The sequence below is a fragment of the Mus caroli genome, unplaced genomic scaffold (genome assembly GCF_978045245.1).
Source record: "Mus caroli unplaced genomic scaffold, Mus_caroli_1 scaffold_16, whole genome shotgun sequence".
NCBI classification, from domain to species: Eukaryota; Metazoa; Chordata; class Mammalia; order Rodentia; family Muridae; genus Mus; species Mus caroli.
This window is the reverse complement of record NW_028227271.1, coordinates 21889200-21901522: the sequence shown is the minus strand read 5'-3', so window position 1 is coordinate 21901522 and position 12323 is coordinate 21889200. Positions and strand designations below refer to the sequence as shown.

At 49.7% G+C, this 12323-nt stretch overlaps 1 protein-coding gene and 1 long non-coding RNA gene across 4 annotated transcripts in view; one reads left to right on the top strand and one right to left on the bottom strand.

Annotated features, from left to right (window-relative positions):
- Positions 1 to 295: 295 nt before the first annotated feature.
- Smim45 (small integral membrane protein 45) lies at positions 296 to 4378 on the top strand. The gene is made up of 2 exons (XM_085831602.1): positions 296 to 573; positions 3661 to 4378. The coding sequence occupies exon 2, from the start codon at positions 3675 to 3677 to the stop codon at positions 3879 to 3881; it is 207 nt and encodes a 68-aa protein (XP_085687728.1). The 5' UTR covers positions 296 to 573; positions 3661 to 3674; the 3' UTR covers positions 3882 to 4378.
- A 5760-nt stretch (positions 4379 to 10138) lies between these two features.
- The window catches only part of LOC115029420 (uncharacterized), a 9504-nt gene continuing 7319 nt past the window's right edge, over positions 10139 to 12323 (bottom strand). For all 3 annotated transcript variants that reach the window (XR_003834989.2, XR_015045642.1, XR_003834990.2), the window contains one exon: positions 10139 to 10275. This is a non-coding gene — a long non-coding RNA (uncharacterized LOC115029420). The remainder of the gene's footprint in view (positions 10276 to 12323) is intronic.

The window sequence follows — 12323 nt, the reverse complement described above, 5'->3', positions numbered from 1 at the left end:
AGCACTGTCTGTTACTGTTGGTGCATCCCTGTGCACCTGCCAGACACCCTATTCAGCCCTGGGTCTCCTCCCCTCTGCTTACCATCCTTGGGACCTAGTCCCTGCTAGGTGACTGTCCTCCTGCCTGAATTCTGCCCTCCCTGTCATCCGTCCGTACCACGTGTACAGTAGAGGGATCCAGAAAAGAAAGCTGGTTGCCAGGGCAACAGAGGATAAAGCCCTTGTTCTGTCTGTCTGCTGATTGGCTGAGACAGGTCCCACCTCCTGCTATCCTGAATGTGTGGGGCGGTGCAGAGAGAAGGGTCTTTGATAGTAAGGAGAGGTACCAGGGTGCCAAGCCAGCCCAAGACTGCTGCCTCTTGGCCCACTCAGAGGCCTCCAGACCAGACATGCTCCATCTCCCGTGGGAGCAGTGGCCTGTCGCTCTCTGCCTCTAGCTCCCACAGTGGCCACAGATGGCAGTGTCTCTGGGGACAGCAGCTGCGATTGAGTCCACTGGCTAACACTGAGCTGCTCAGGCTGAGGCATCTGGCTCTGTGCAAAGACTGCAGAACAGGCGTTTACGGGCATGAGGTGAGTCTGCAGGCATGCAATGTTGCTAGTGGCTTGGGAGACAGGGAGTGGGGCCCTGCAGCCTACCTACTGTCCCAGGCAGGACCTGGGCTGAAATGGGCTTGGCAATTTTCTTAGAGACCATCTGGCAACCGCCATAGCAACCAGCCATTATGCATACAGAAGCTGCAGCCCAGAGGGTGAGGGGTGGTCCAAGGTCACAGAGATGGCCCGTGAATGTTTTCCCTCTTCAATTATGCCAGTACCCACAAGAAATCAGGAGCAGGTCTAGGAGTCCTCTGATGCCCCAGAATGCATGGATGTTTATTTAGAGTATTGGGAAGGCAGAGGGACTCCAAGCTCTGTGCCGCAGATCTACAGTATTGCCTGTGAAATAAACACTGCTTTGTCCCAGACTCTCATTCTTACAGTTAAGTTTTGTCCTGTCCCAGGGCCCCTTTCTCTCCCATACCACTGCAGCATCAGCACCCAGCAATTCTGCACTCTTTATTTGGCTTTCCCGGGAGGGTGCTGGGCCCTGCACTCCATCCATCCTACCTTTGTCGCTCTGTCGCTCTAGTCCTGACTCAAGACGATAACTGCCCTTTAATCTATCCCTCCAGAAATGGGGCACCTTTAACTGTTGGCCTTATTTCAGGACAGCCAATGGAGACCCTGGGGGCAAGGGGCGTCCAGGAAGCAACATCTCTTCCTCCCACAAGGTTAACAGACAACCTGGGAATGGAGCGGGGCGGGGGTGGACAGGAGGAGCTGGAGTTTGGAGGTTAGAATAATGGCGTTTCTCTTGAACCTGTTCTGGAGGTGATTCTGTTCTCCCCCTCCCCACCCACCAGCCCCAGTGGTTCATTTCCTTGTGCTTGGGAAGCTATTCCCTGTGGTATGGGACCCAAACCTCAGGCCATCACCGGGAATGGGCTCTAGCTCCACCACGTCTCAGTTGCGCAATCCTTTGCAAAGTAGCTTGTCTAGGTTTCTGTTTTGTTTTTGGTCTATGGACGGTAATGCTCAGCCAACACCGTGGTTAAGCTCTGGGAAAATGCAGTCCCTGACAAGTACACACAAGGAGGCTCCTCAGACCTTGCGTTCCTAGACCCAAGGAAGGTGTAGGGGCGCGGTGAATGGACCCCTCCATCTTTCTATGCCTGAACGTGATTGGCTAAATGCAAGTTTGTCCAGTAAACAAAGATACAAGGAACAGTCTAGAGAAAATAAAAGCAGACATAAAGATGGGGATTGCATGGCAGAAGGTGATTGGTACTCAGTTCTGTGATAACACCCAGCATGGGATGGGAGGTAGGGATGCTGGCAGAGAGCAGATGCACACACATACACATACACATACACACACACACACACACACACACACACACACACACACAGAAAGACTCTTCTATTGTGGACTTACAGTTTCAGAGGGGTAGAGACCATGAAGGTGGAGCAAAGGCATTGGTGGTGGAACAGCTGAGGGCTCATATTTTGATGCATAGATGTGTGTGTGTGTGTGTGTGTGTGTGTGTGTGTGTGTAGGATTGGGAATGGCTTTTGAAAACTCAAAGCTAGCCCCCAATGATATACCTTCTCCAATGAGGTCACACCTCCTAATCCTTCCCAGACAGCTCTACCCGCTGGGGACTATGCATTCACATATAGTGTGAAACCATGGGAACTATTCTCATTTAAACCACAGGGATAGAGTCTAAGGGGCCTAGGTCCACATGACTATTGTGAATCGAGTTACATGTTCCCCTCCACCGTCCTGCCTTCTCTCTTTGGGGCTCCTTCAAAGTAACAGTCGCCGATGCAGCTAGGGTGCTGATTATGTGTCAGGCTTGGCCTGAAATGGCACTGTCTGAAACCCACAGTGTGGAGCTGGGAATGCAGTTAGCACAGTGCCTGTCTGGGTGCATGAAGCCCCGGGTTCGATCCCCAGCACTGCATTAAAGCAGGTGTGGTGTGGTGACCTGTAATCCCAGCAACTAGGAAAGCAAAGGCGGGAGGAGCAGAAGGCTAAGGTTGTTGTCAAACTGAGGCCGGCCTAGACATACAAGACTCTGTCTTAAAAAAAAAACACACACACTTTTTAAAATTTCTTTCGTTTGTTTTGTTTGTTTTTTCCAGACAGGGTGTAACCTGGCTGTCCTGGAACTCACTCTGTAAACCAGGCTGGCCTTGAACTCAGAAATCTGCCTGCCTCTGCCTCCCAAGTGCTGGGATTAAAGGCATGTGCCACTATTGCCCGGCTCAATCTCTTTTTATAGCTAAGGAACGGAACGGTAGAGCGTAAGAACACCTTACAGCACTTACATGGAGGACATTGGTATGGGAATATCTTACCTACATTAACCCACTTAGCAGTCGCAGAGCCCCTACCACTCAGGAGCTGCCGTTCCCATTTACAGCCCGAGAACCCCTGATCATACCCAAGTTACATGGCACCAGGGACCGTGGCCTCATAATCACAAAACTCGGCTGTGTAGATTCTATTGATAACAGATCAGGTGCCCTGGGGATGAGTGTTTGAACTCCATAAGTTCACCAGGTTGCAACTTGCCTATGTCCCCAAGTCATCCTTGTGTGTGTGAGTGGGTGGATGGGGGTGTTGGCAAGGAGCAGGTTCAGCTGGGCCTCAGGGTGTAAGGAGAGCCGAGGAGGCTCCTCCTCTGAGCCTTGTTCTCTTTCAGTGAGTGCTTTGCGCATGCACGCCCCCTCCCACCCCTTCAGCAAGGATTAATCACCAATGACTGCTCTTCACAACCTGTGGTGGAGTTGTACTGTTTCCCCCTTCTATCTGAGAAAGCCGAGGCCACTTGTCTGAGAGCACAGACGTTAGATGGGGTCTGGAGCCAGCGCAGCTCTTGGCTATAAATCCCTTTCTTGAAGAATGAGTAGGAACTGAGTGTCCTCGTGTGAAGAGGCGCATGCTGAAGGGGGAAGACCTGAGTCTCTGAATCACCCTGAGGTCTGCTCGGGTACTGTCCTTCACTCCCCTAGGCACGCCCCATCTGATGATGGAAGGAGCGTGGCTCTTTCTTTCTGGGTGGTTACTACAAAGGAGCTTTCTGTGTCCTCCTGTCTATGTCTTGGCAGCCAAAGCCTGAGCGATGCCGCACTTTCTGGACTGGTTTGTGCCTGTCTACCTGGTCATCTCCGTCCTCATCCTGGTGGGCTTTGGAGCCTGTATCTACTACTTCGAGCCTGGCCTACAGGAGGCACACAAGTGGCGCATGCAGCGCCCCCTGGTGGACCGTGATCTCCGCAAGACGCTGATGATGCGGGACAACCTGGCTTTCGGAGGCCCAGAAGTCTGAGACTGCCTGGGTTACTTGAGACCCTCCAAGCTGACAGAGGGACGACTCCTTTGATCTTTCCACCCATCCATCTGCAGCCCAGTAGAGGTCCTTGTTGTTCAGGGGAGCCCCTTTCTGTAGAAACCAGGCACTTGAATCTTATTTGCTGCTGTGGGATCAAAATCTCAGAGTTGAGCCCATTCACCCCATGCCTTCCCTTCCTAGCTCTGGGGACATCCTCCACTAGCCTTCCACTAGCCCTCAGTGCCTTTGTGCTGTCCTTCCCTCTACCACTCTACCTGGAGTCAGTATGACTGTCCCATTGAATTCTGAGTTGCTTTCTGCTCCCATTTCTGTTGCACAGCTGAGCTGGACAGGCCTCAAAACTGTCCCAGGACAAGAATCTAATTCAGAAGGATCCTGGCTTGGTATAGATGAGCCCTGCTCACCTCTGAGAGGTCAGGCTTAGAACGAGTGACAGTGTACGGTGGGGGTGTGCCTGTATGTGTGCACACATGTGAGGGGGGGAGGGAGGGAAGAGGAGGGAGGAAGAGAGGGAAGGAAGGAGGGATAGAAGGAGAAGACGAAGGAGGAGGAGGAGGAAGAGGAAGAGAAGGAGAAAGAGAAAGAGAAGGAGAGGAGAGAGTGGGGCCCCAGGCAGAGCAGGCAGTGGTGGGGATAAAGTGGATCAGTGGGAGGACTGTCCACAGCAGGTTCCACCCTTACTGCTAGGCTGCCCACACTCCCTCTCTATCCCATGCTGCACTTCCAGGGTTGAGCTTAGCCCTGCTCTCCCACTCTGGAAGCTCCTTTCGTGTGGAGGTTTCATTACTTGACTTTGCACACAAATTGGCAGCCTCCCTCAGTCTCTCCTGCTGTGGCTTCACTTATGCAACACTAATAAAGGTTCCATGGCCACTTTTGCAGGGTTATTCTTTCTCAAAGTGGGTCCTTGTGAGAAATACCCTGCATTGGAGACGGTAACACCCAATCTTAGCAAAGGTGAGCAGAGATTCTCAGTGGATAGCACCGACCATTGTTGGTTATGGGCAATAGAGTGTCCTGTGACTATAGGATAACATGTTTACCATCTGGCAGGCCCACTAGAAGCTGTGCTAACTGCCTCCAAGTACCCTTGAGGGGCAGAGAGGGTTGAAGCTACAGGTGGTGCTGGGCCACTTGACATGGATTGTGGGAGCTGAACTTGAGTCCACTGGAAGAGCTTGAACTGTCTTTCCAGCTCCTGGGGACACGTGTTCACTGGAGTACCTGGAGGAGAGGACAGGCTAGGAGAGAAAATCGGTCATTAAGATGCAAAACAGCAGGTCTAAACACAGAGAGGGTGCCCAGAGCTGTTTTGGTGTCCATTTCCATTCAGGGACCCCAGGCTTCCCTGGTTGCTTTGCCACACTTGGGACATGGCTTGTTTAGCATGAGCTGCTTCCGGAGCATCAGGGAGATGGAGGTGGGTGGGGTGGTAGGCGAGGAGGTGATGCTTCCCTGGACCACTCTCTGGTGATGGTAACTATGTATCTCCTCTGCTTGCTATTTAAACAAAGAGCTATCCTAGCTGCAAGGGAGGCTGGGAATGGAGCCTTGAGTTTGGGTGGCAGTGTGTCCAATTAAAAAGTCCATTTAGGACTGGGAGTGGGGGTGCATGTTTTTAATCCCAGCACTTGCTCTGTGACCAGGTTGTTCTCAAACTCAGAGATCCACCTGCTTCTGCCTCCCAAGTGTCCAGGCGCTATAGGATTTGTCCCCCCAGCCCACCACTTCACCTTAGAGATGGGAGCTGGGGCCTTATTCATGCTAGGAAAGGTCTCTACCATTGAACCACACCCCAGTCCTCTCTGACAACCTTCTAAACTTGCTTCTGTGCACCTTTTTAACCAGCCATTATTCTCTCACTATGGGAGCGACAGTGAGCTCCTGCCAGCTTTTCTATTCCCTGCCTTCCCTTCTCTCTGTCATCCCATCAGGGTCTCCTTCAGCCCAGGCTTATTTTAGATAATTGAGCTGACGCTGGACTTGAACTCCTGACTTTCCTCCTGCCTCCACTTATCCCTCATCCTAGGTCAGGTCCATTTTGACCAATTATTCTAATGTGGCTCAGGGCCCTACACATGGTCCAGTTTGGGTCTGGGCTTGTTAATCTCAAAGAGGAGAGGAGAAAGACCACCCACTCAAATCATCATGGCCAAGTTAATTAAAGCAAGCTTTTTAAAAATCGTGCACACAGACTGCATCCCCCTAAGGAGGGATTCAAGAGGTCAGCATTAGATGCGAAGAAGACAAGGCTTTGTATCTCAGGGGTAGGGGGTTTCTAAATGGGAGAAAATTGGCAGGGTTACAGGAGCAGAACACAGCCATTAAAAACAAGGCGATCCCAACAGGTAGTCATAATAAGATAGTGATAGAGGGCCATATAACCTTTAGGATTGCAAGACAGTTAAAGTATCTTTTTGAAGCAAAGACAAGGTTGCTGTTTCTTGGAACAGGCAGCACAGAGCCATTTGTAGTTAAAGTTACAGGTGGGGCATAGCTCAATCCTTGAGAAACAGATTTAATCATAAATAGGAGTAAACCTAGTTTCTCTTTACTATAAGATGGCTTTTAAGTCTAAGATGGAGGCAGGCTGGCTCTTCGGGCTCACTTGGACTGACAATGTGCCCTGGACTTGAGTTGTCTCAGAAGAGGGTAGCTTTCTCAGAATGTCTGGAGGGGAAGACAGATTCCAGATAGAACACTAAAACTCACCCCTAGTCACCCTGCCATATCAAACAGGTCCTTTGGGAGTAGACTGGGCTTGATCAGTTGAGCCCCAATGTGGCCTGCAGGCAAGGCTGGTTTATTCAAAACAGTGTTTTGAAGAAAAAAAAAAAGATGCAGTCGGTTGCTAGCATTCACAAGTCAGGAGGTTTCACATGAGGGCCTCATTTCTGACGCCTTTAAAAATAGAATTCAAGGCGCTCTGGGTCTGAAGTGTGAAATTCCTGGCTCTGAACATGACAGTGTGTCTGACTGGGATCCGATCAGAGTCTCTGAGGCAGTCAGGCTCTCAGAACAGCTGCTGCCTCTGCCCAATGTCCACCACCAAGTGTTCCGTAGCCAGAAGGGTTTGGGGATTCATCAAGCCTTCTGAGCTCAGATCTGGACCTCCTGCCGATCTCACCGTGGGCCTTGTTTCATAAATGAATTTTTAATATCTGATCTTTCCAGAGAGAACCCACGACAGTTTCAAGTAGGTCCCTCTCATGCATCCTCTCATCCATCGCGTCAGGAGATGCGAGTGGTCCTCAGCTCACTGTGGTGTGACAAAATGCCAGAGTTATGACCGTTCAAGGAACAGTACATGGCCTGGGCTGGGTAGCTCCGCTGCTTAGAATGCTTACCTTGTGTGCACAACACTTTGTATACAATTATTATGCTATACACTGGCTATAATGGCTTATTCCTGCAATCCCAGCATTTGAGAGGCAGAGGCAGGAGAATCTTGAAATACTTATTCCTGCTGTAATACTGTTATTACTGTCCCTGAGTTTCCTGCCAGCCAGAGGGAAAACAGAAGCAACAAGGAAGCACCACCACCATCATCATCACCACCATCATCATCACCACCACCACCATCATCATCACCACCACCATCATCACCACCACCACCACCACCACCACCATCATCATCATCCTATTCTTTTATACTCAATAGGGAGTGACCGTTCATGAAAGGAATGTTTTCTGCCTCTAAATGGTGGAAAGACGTGTTTCTGATGGGAGAGTAACAGCAGCAAAGTCAACCGAATTCTCAGTATCTCTTATGGGGTTAGGAGGTGTGGCAACCCTGCCACTGGCCAGTCCTGGGGGAGACAGAGTCTTTCCATCGGCCTGGGCAGGCCAGAGGACAGGGCAGAGAGCATCCTGAAGCCAGGGCCTGAGAACAGGAAACCCAACAAAAGTGGGGATTTAAAAGGGATATCCCCAGACAAGTTTCCTGAATCCACTGAGCATTTCTGTGTGCCAGGCACTGATGTCAAAGATGAGTTAGGCTAGACAAATGTCCCCCTTCTAGCATCTGGCCCCGGGCTCAGCTTGCATTATCTTCTCTGTAGACACCTGCTTCTTGTCTTGTCTTCTCTCTTCTCTCCCCTCCCCTCTCCTTCCCTCCCCTCCCCTCCCCTCCCCTCCCCTCCCCTCCCCTCCCCTCCCCTCCCCTCCCCTCCCTATCCTGGGACTCTCTTTGTAGAGCAGGCTGGCCTTGAACTCAGAACTCTGGGATTAAAGGTGTGCACCTCCACCGCCTAGCTTGACATCTGTTTATTTGCGCATCATGTCTGCTCAGCTTCACTGGTGGTCGCAAATGTTAAGGAAGTCATGGGGGAAGTAAATATTATATAACCATAGAGTGTTGTTTAGCTACAGAGGCAAATCAGAACCTACGCTGACCCCACACTAATCCCAGCTCGAACATGTAAAGAGCCCATGTTGCCCCTAACTGCAAAGAGCTAAAAAACCAAAACCAAAACCAACCAACCAAACAAAACAGGGTAAATGGAAAGATAGCAGCGGTCAAAGGTGAGGGGAACTGAAAACATGACTGAAGAAGCCCTGAGTCTCCACAGGGGGCTGTCAAGGAAGGCTTCCCCAAGGAAGTGACCAGGATGATGGGTTTGTAAGGTTGCATAAGAGTTTTCCTTGTAAGGGAAGAGGAATATGCCAGGAAAAGCTGGGACGTCCCTAGGGTACCTACTGAGAACTGGGTTGTGTCACGAGGCCAGAGCATGGAATACAGTTGTGACTGGTAGTAGGGGATTGGAGTGTGGCTTTTCCTTCCTTCCTTCCTCCCTCCCTTCTTTCCTTCCTTCCATCTTTTCTTCTGCCCCTCCACCCTCTCAACCCCCCTTTGTGGGGGTTGTTCTTTTTCCAAGACAGGATTTCTCTGTGTATCTCTGATTGTTCCGGAACTTCATCTGTAGACCAGGCTGGCCTCGAACTCAAGAGATTTAGCTGCCTCTGCCTCCCAAGGGTTAGGATTAGCCTGTGCTACTCACCTGGCTGGAAGGCAGCTTTTCAAGGCAGTTTAGACCTAGGAGAAAACCCGATGAGCTTGTAGTTACCACTTCCTTCTGACCCCAGCGGCAACTTATTCCTGCCCTGGTTTGTGTGTGATTTATTGACGTGCCATGGAGAAGTGTCTCAGCACAGCGGCCAGTAGCCTGGTTTTGGCAGGGAACCCTGGAAACTGAGATTGCAGGGGATTTATTTTTCAGCTGCTTTAGGAGATTTTGTGGAGTCCCAGGGGCTGGCAGGGCTTGCCAGGGTGGGTGTGTCTGTGCTCAGCCCAGAGCCAGAGGACAGGGAATTAGCGTGTGCAGGGTCCTGAGTGGGAACGGCTGCAGTGTTCAGATTCCAGCTAAGAGGGCAGGACAGGCTTCTCTTTGTTCCTCCCCCGCTGTTCTCCTGCCAGAGCTCCAAGGCTAATAGAGGCCAAAAGAGTAGCTTAGAGGGAGGAGTGGAGGCTCTCAGCGCCCTTGAAAAGTGGCCACCAGGAATACTTCATGGGTGTGGCAGTGCACACCTTTGATCCCAGCACTCAGGAGGCAAAGGCAGGTGGATTTTCTGAATCAGAGGAATTGAGTTCCAGGACAGCCAGGGCTACTTAGAGAAACCCTGTCTCAAAAACCACAACAAAGAAACAAGCGAACAATGGCTGGGAAAATACTCCATAGGTGAAATGCTTGCTGTATAAGCATGAGCTGGCTTCCTAACACCCACATAAAAGTCAAGTGTACCTGTACCCTTGGTAGGACAGAGGCAGAGACGGGAGGGTCCCTGGAGTTCATTGCGCAGGCACCCTAGCTAAATCAATGCGTTCCATGTTTATTAAGAGACTCTCTCAGAAAACAAGAGGGAGAGTGAGGAAGACACCAAGCATTGACTTCTGACCTCTCTAATCAGGCAGATATCCATGCATGCACAACATACACATATGTGCACATACATGAGCAGCTACACATGGTGGTCACAGTCTGGGTTAACAATCTTTCCGGAGGACTTAGGTAGGCAGACCTTCTCCCTCTCGCTCACCCGGAGTTAAAGTATAGAGATCTGAGAGCCTAGCCCATGCTTTGGGCTCTGTGTGACTGTGGCAAGACCCTTTCTGGTTTTGTGGCTTTGAGTAGCTTCCCACAGGTTTATGGCAATCGAAAGAAACCATGGGGGTAAATAGACAAGCAAATAGATTTTAAAAAAAAATTTATTTATTTATTTTATGTATATGAGTACGCCATTGCTCTCTCCAGACACACCAGAAGAGGGCGTCAGATTCCATTACAGATGGTTGTGAGCCACCATGTGGTTGCCAGGAGTTGACCTCTGGAAGAGCAGTCGGTGATCTTAACCGCTGAGCCATCTCTCCAGCCTGAAAATAGAAATGTTAAGGCTGCAACTGTGTGTGTGCAAACGTGTGTGTGTGTATGCTTGTGTGTGTGCATATGTGTGTTTGTGCTTGTGTGTGTGTGTAGGTCTGTATGTTTATGGCTGAATTCAGCATCCTCTACATGTTAGGCACACCATTCACCACCAAGCTGCCTAGCTCCAGGGTCATCGGTTTTCATAGCTCCCATAGAGTGAGCGCAGTGTACAGGAACAGCGCTGGGCGAGACTTGAGGCTCCCCGAGGTCACTCTCAGCCTGAAATGTGTCCACACCACTGCTTACCAAACAGTCCTGGCTCCTCAGCTCTCAGTGTGCCATAGAAGTTTACCTTCCTGCCTTCTCGTAACGGGCGGCTCATCCAGCTTGTTCTGGCCACCGAGTTCTAATTAAATCAGAGCCATTAGTGGCTGGCAAAAGGATTCATTAACCTGCAGTTTGTCACAACCCCAGGCAATAATGACTTAGAGGGTCCTAGAGCAAGGGTGACGTGGGACATAGTTGGTTCACGGTGTTGCGGACAGGAGGCATGAATGAGAAACTAGTTCTTGGTGTCACAGCCTCTAGGGTTTTGGAAGTTTGTCACCCATGCTATCTAAGCCTATCCCTATTACAGAACAACGTGGGGCCCAGAAAGACAAAGAGATGTTCCAATTCACGTGGATGCAGAACACACAAGTTTGAGAGGTATCATAGCACGTACTCTTTGTCGGGGGGGGGGCACTGTAAAGATTGGAGTGGAGGTGTCTGTTTTTGGAGGACCCTTGAAAGCGTCTCAGTGTTTGGTGGGAAAATTCACAGAAGTACAGTATCATTTATGGCCACTAGAGGGCAGCTGGACCCAAGTTTGTAATTGAGGTGGGGTGGCGGCAAAAAAGCCCCACGTTTGGAAACTGGGTGGCCACCAGAAAATAAATGTGGGAGTGGAGAAAACTGGGCAACAGCAAAAGGTTTGTTTGTTTGTTTGTTTGTTTGTTTCTTTCTTTCTTTTTTCGAGACAAGGTTTCTGTGTATAGCCCTGGCTGTCCCGGAACTCACTTTGTAGACCAGGCTGGCCTCGAACTCAGAAATCCGCCTGTCTCTGCCTCCCGAGTGCTGGGATTAAAGGCATGCGCCACCACGCCCAGCAGCAAAAGGTTTCTGAATGCACCACAACCCGGTATCATCAAACTCAAAATGAATCTGGGCTGTTTCTACCAACTCTTGTGTGTTAGTATTGAACGTTCGATGTGCACGCTTTGACCGACGCGTGCCATACACTGTGGAGGAATACCACCTAAAAGCTCACAGAGGCCATGGTACATTGTAAATTGCAATGTCTTTGCTGCTAATGTAGAAACATGATGGAAAACGAAGTCAGCATTTTCCTCCAGTTGCTCCTTATTGGCTAAGTAGAAATTTAGCTCAGTCCCTGGCTGTGCATAAACCAGGTGTGGCAGAGCCCGCTGGAGGTCCGAGGACACCAGTTCAAGGTCATTCTTGGAAGTTTAGGGCCAACTTGGTATATGTAAGACCCCATCTAAAACAAAAACATCTGCTTCAGTTGCTGTCTGGAGTTTCAGAAGATTATTAAGGGAAATCTGACTTGGGAGTAGGGTAACACATTTCTAACAATTTCTGAATACAGGCCATTTGTTATTATTTTAATTTATGCAAAATGGCAGTCTGAGCATTGCCAATGAGAAAATCAAAATATCCATCAGTTCTAGAAAAAAAAAACCCACTGAAGGTATTTTACATTCCACAGTAGCAGGTAAACAGCTAAGATTTAGTTTCATAAAAACAAACGAACATCTCTACCTCATTAATATTGCAAATTTGCCTTTGTCTTTAACAAATGATAAAATTTTACGTGTACCAAAGAATTATTTTAAAATAAATTTCTTTTTTCAAATTAATGTTATCTCTTTGGTGTTTTTCTGTTTTGTTGTTTCTGTGGCTCTGGGGACTGAACTCAGAGTTTTATGCACGCCAGCCAGGAGCTCTGTCACTACACCAATCCCCAGGCAAAATGGATCAATTCCTTTGAATTATT

What these genes read in the sequence shown, in the direction of transcription:
- Smim45 (XM_085831602.1), top strand. Translation starts at nt 3,675, where the DNA reads ATGCCGCACTTTCTGGACTGGTTTGTGCCTGTCTACCTGGTCATCTCC.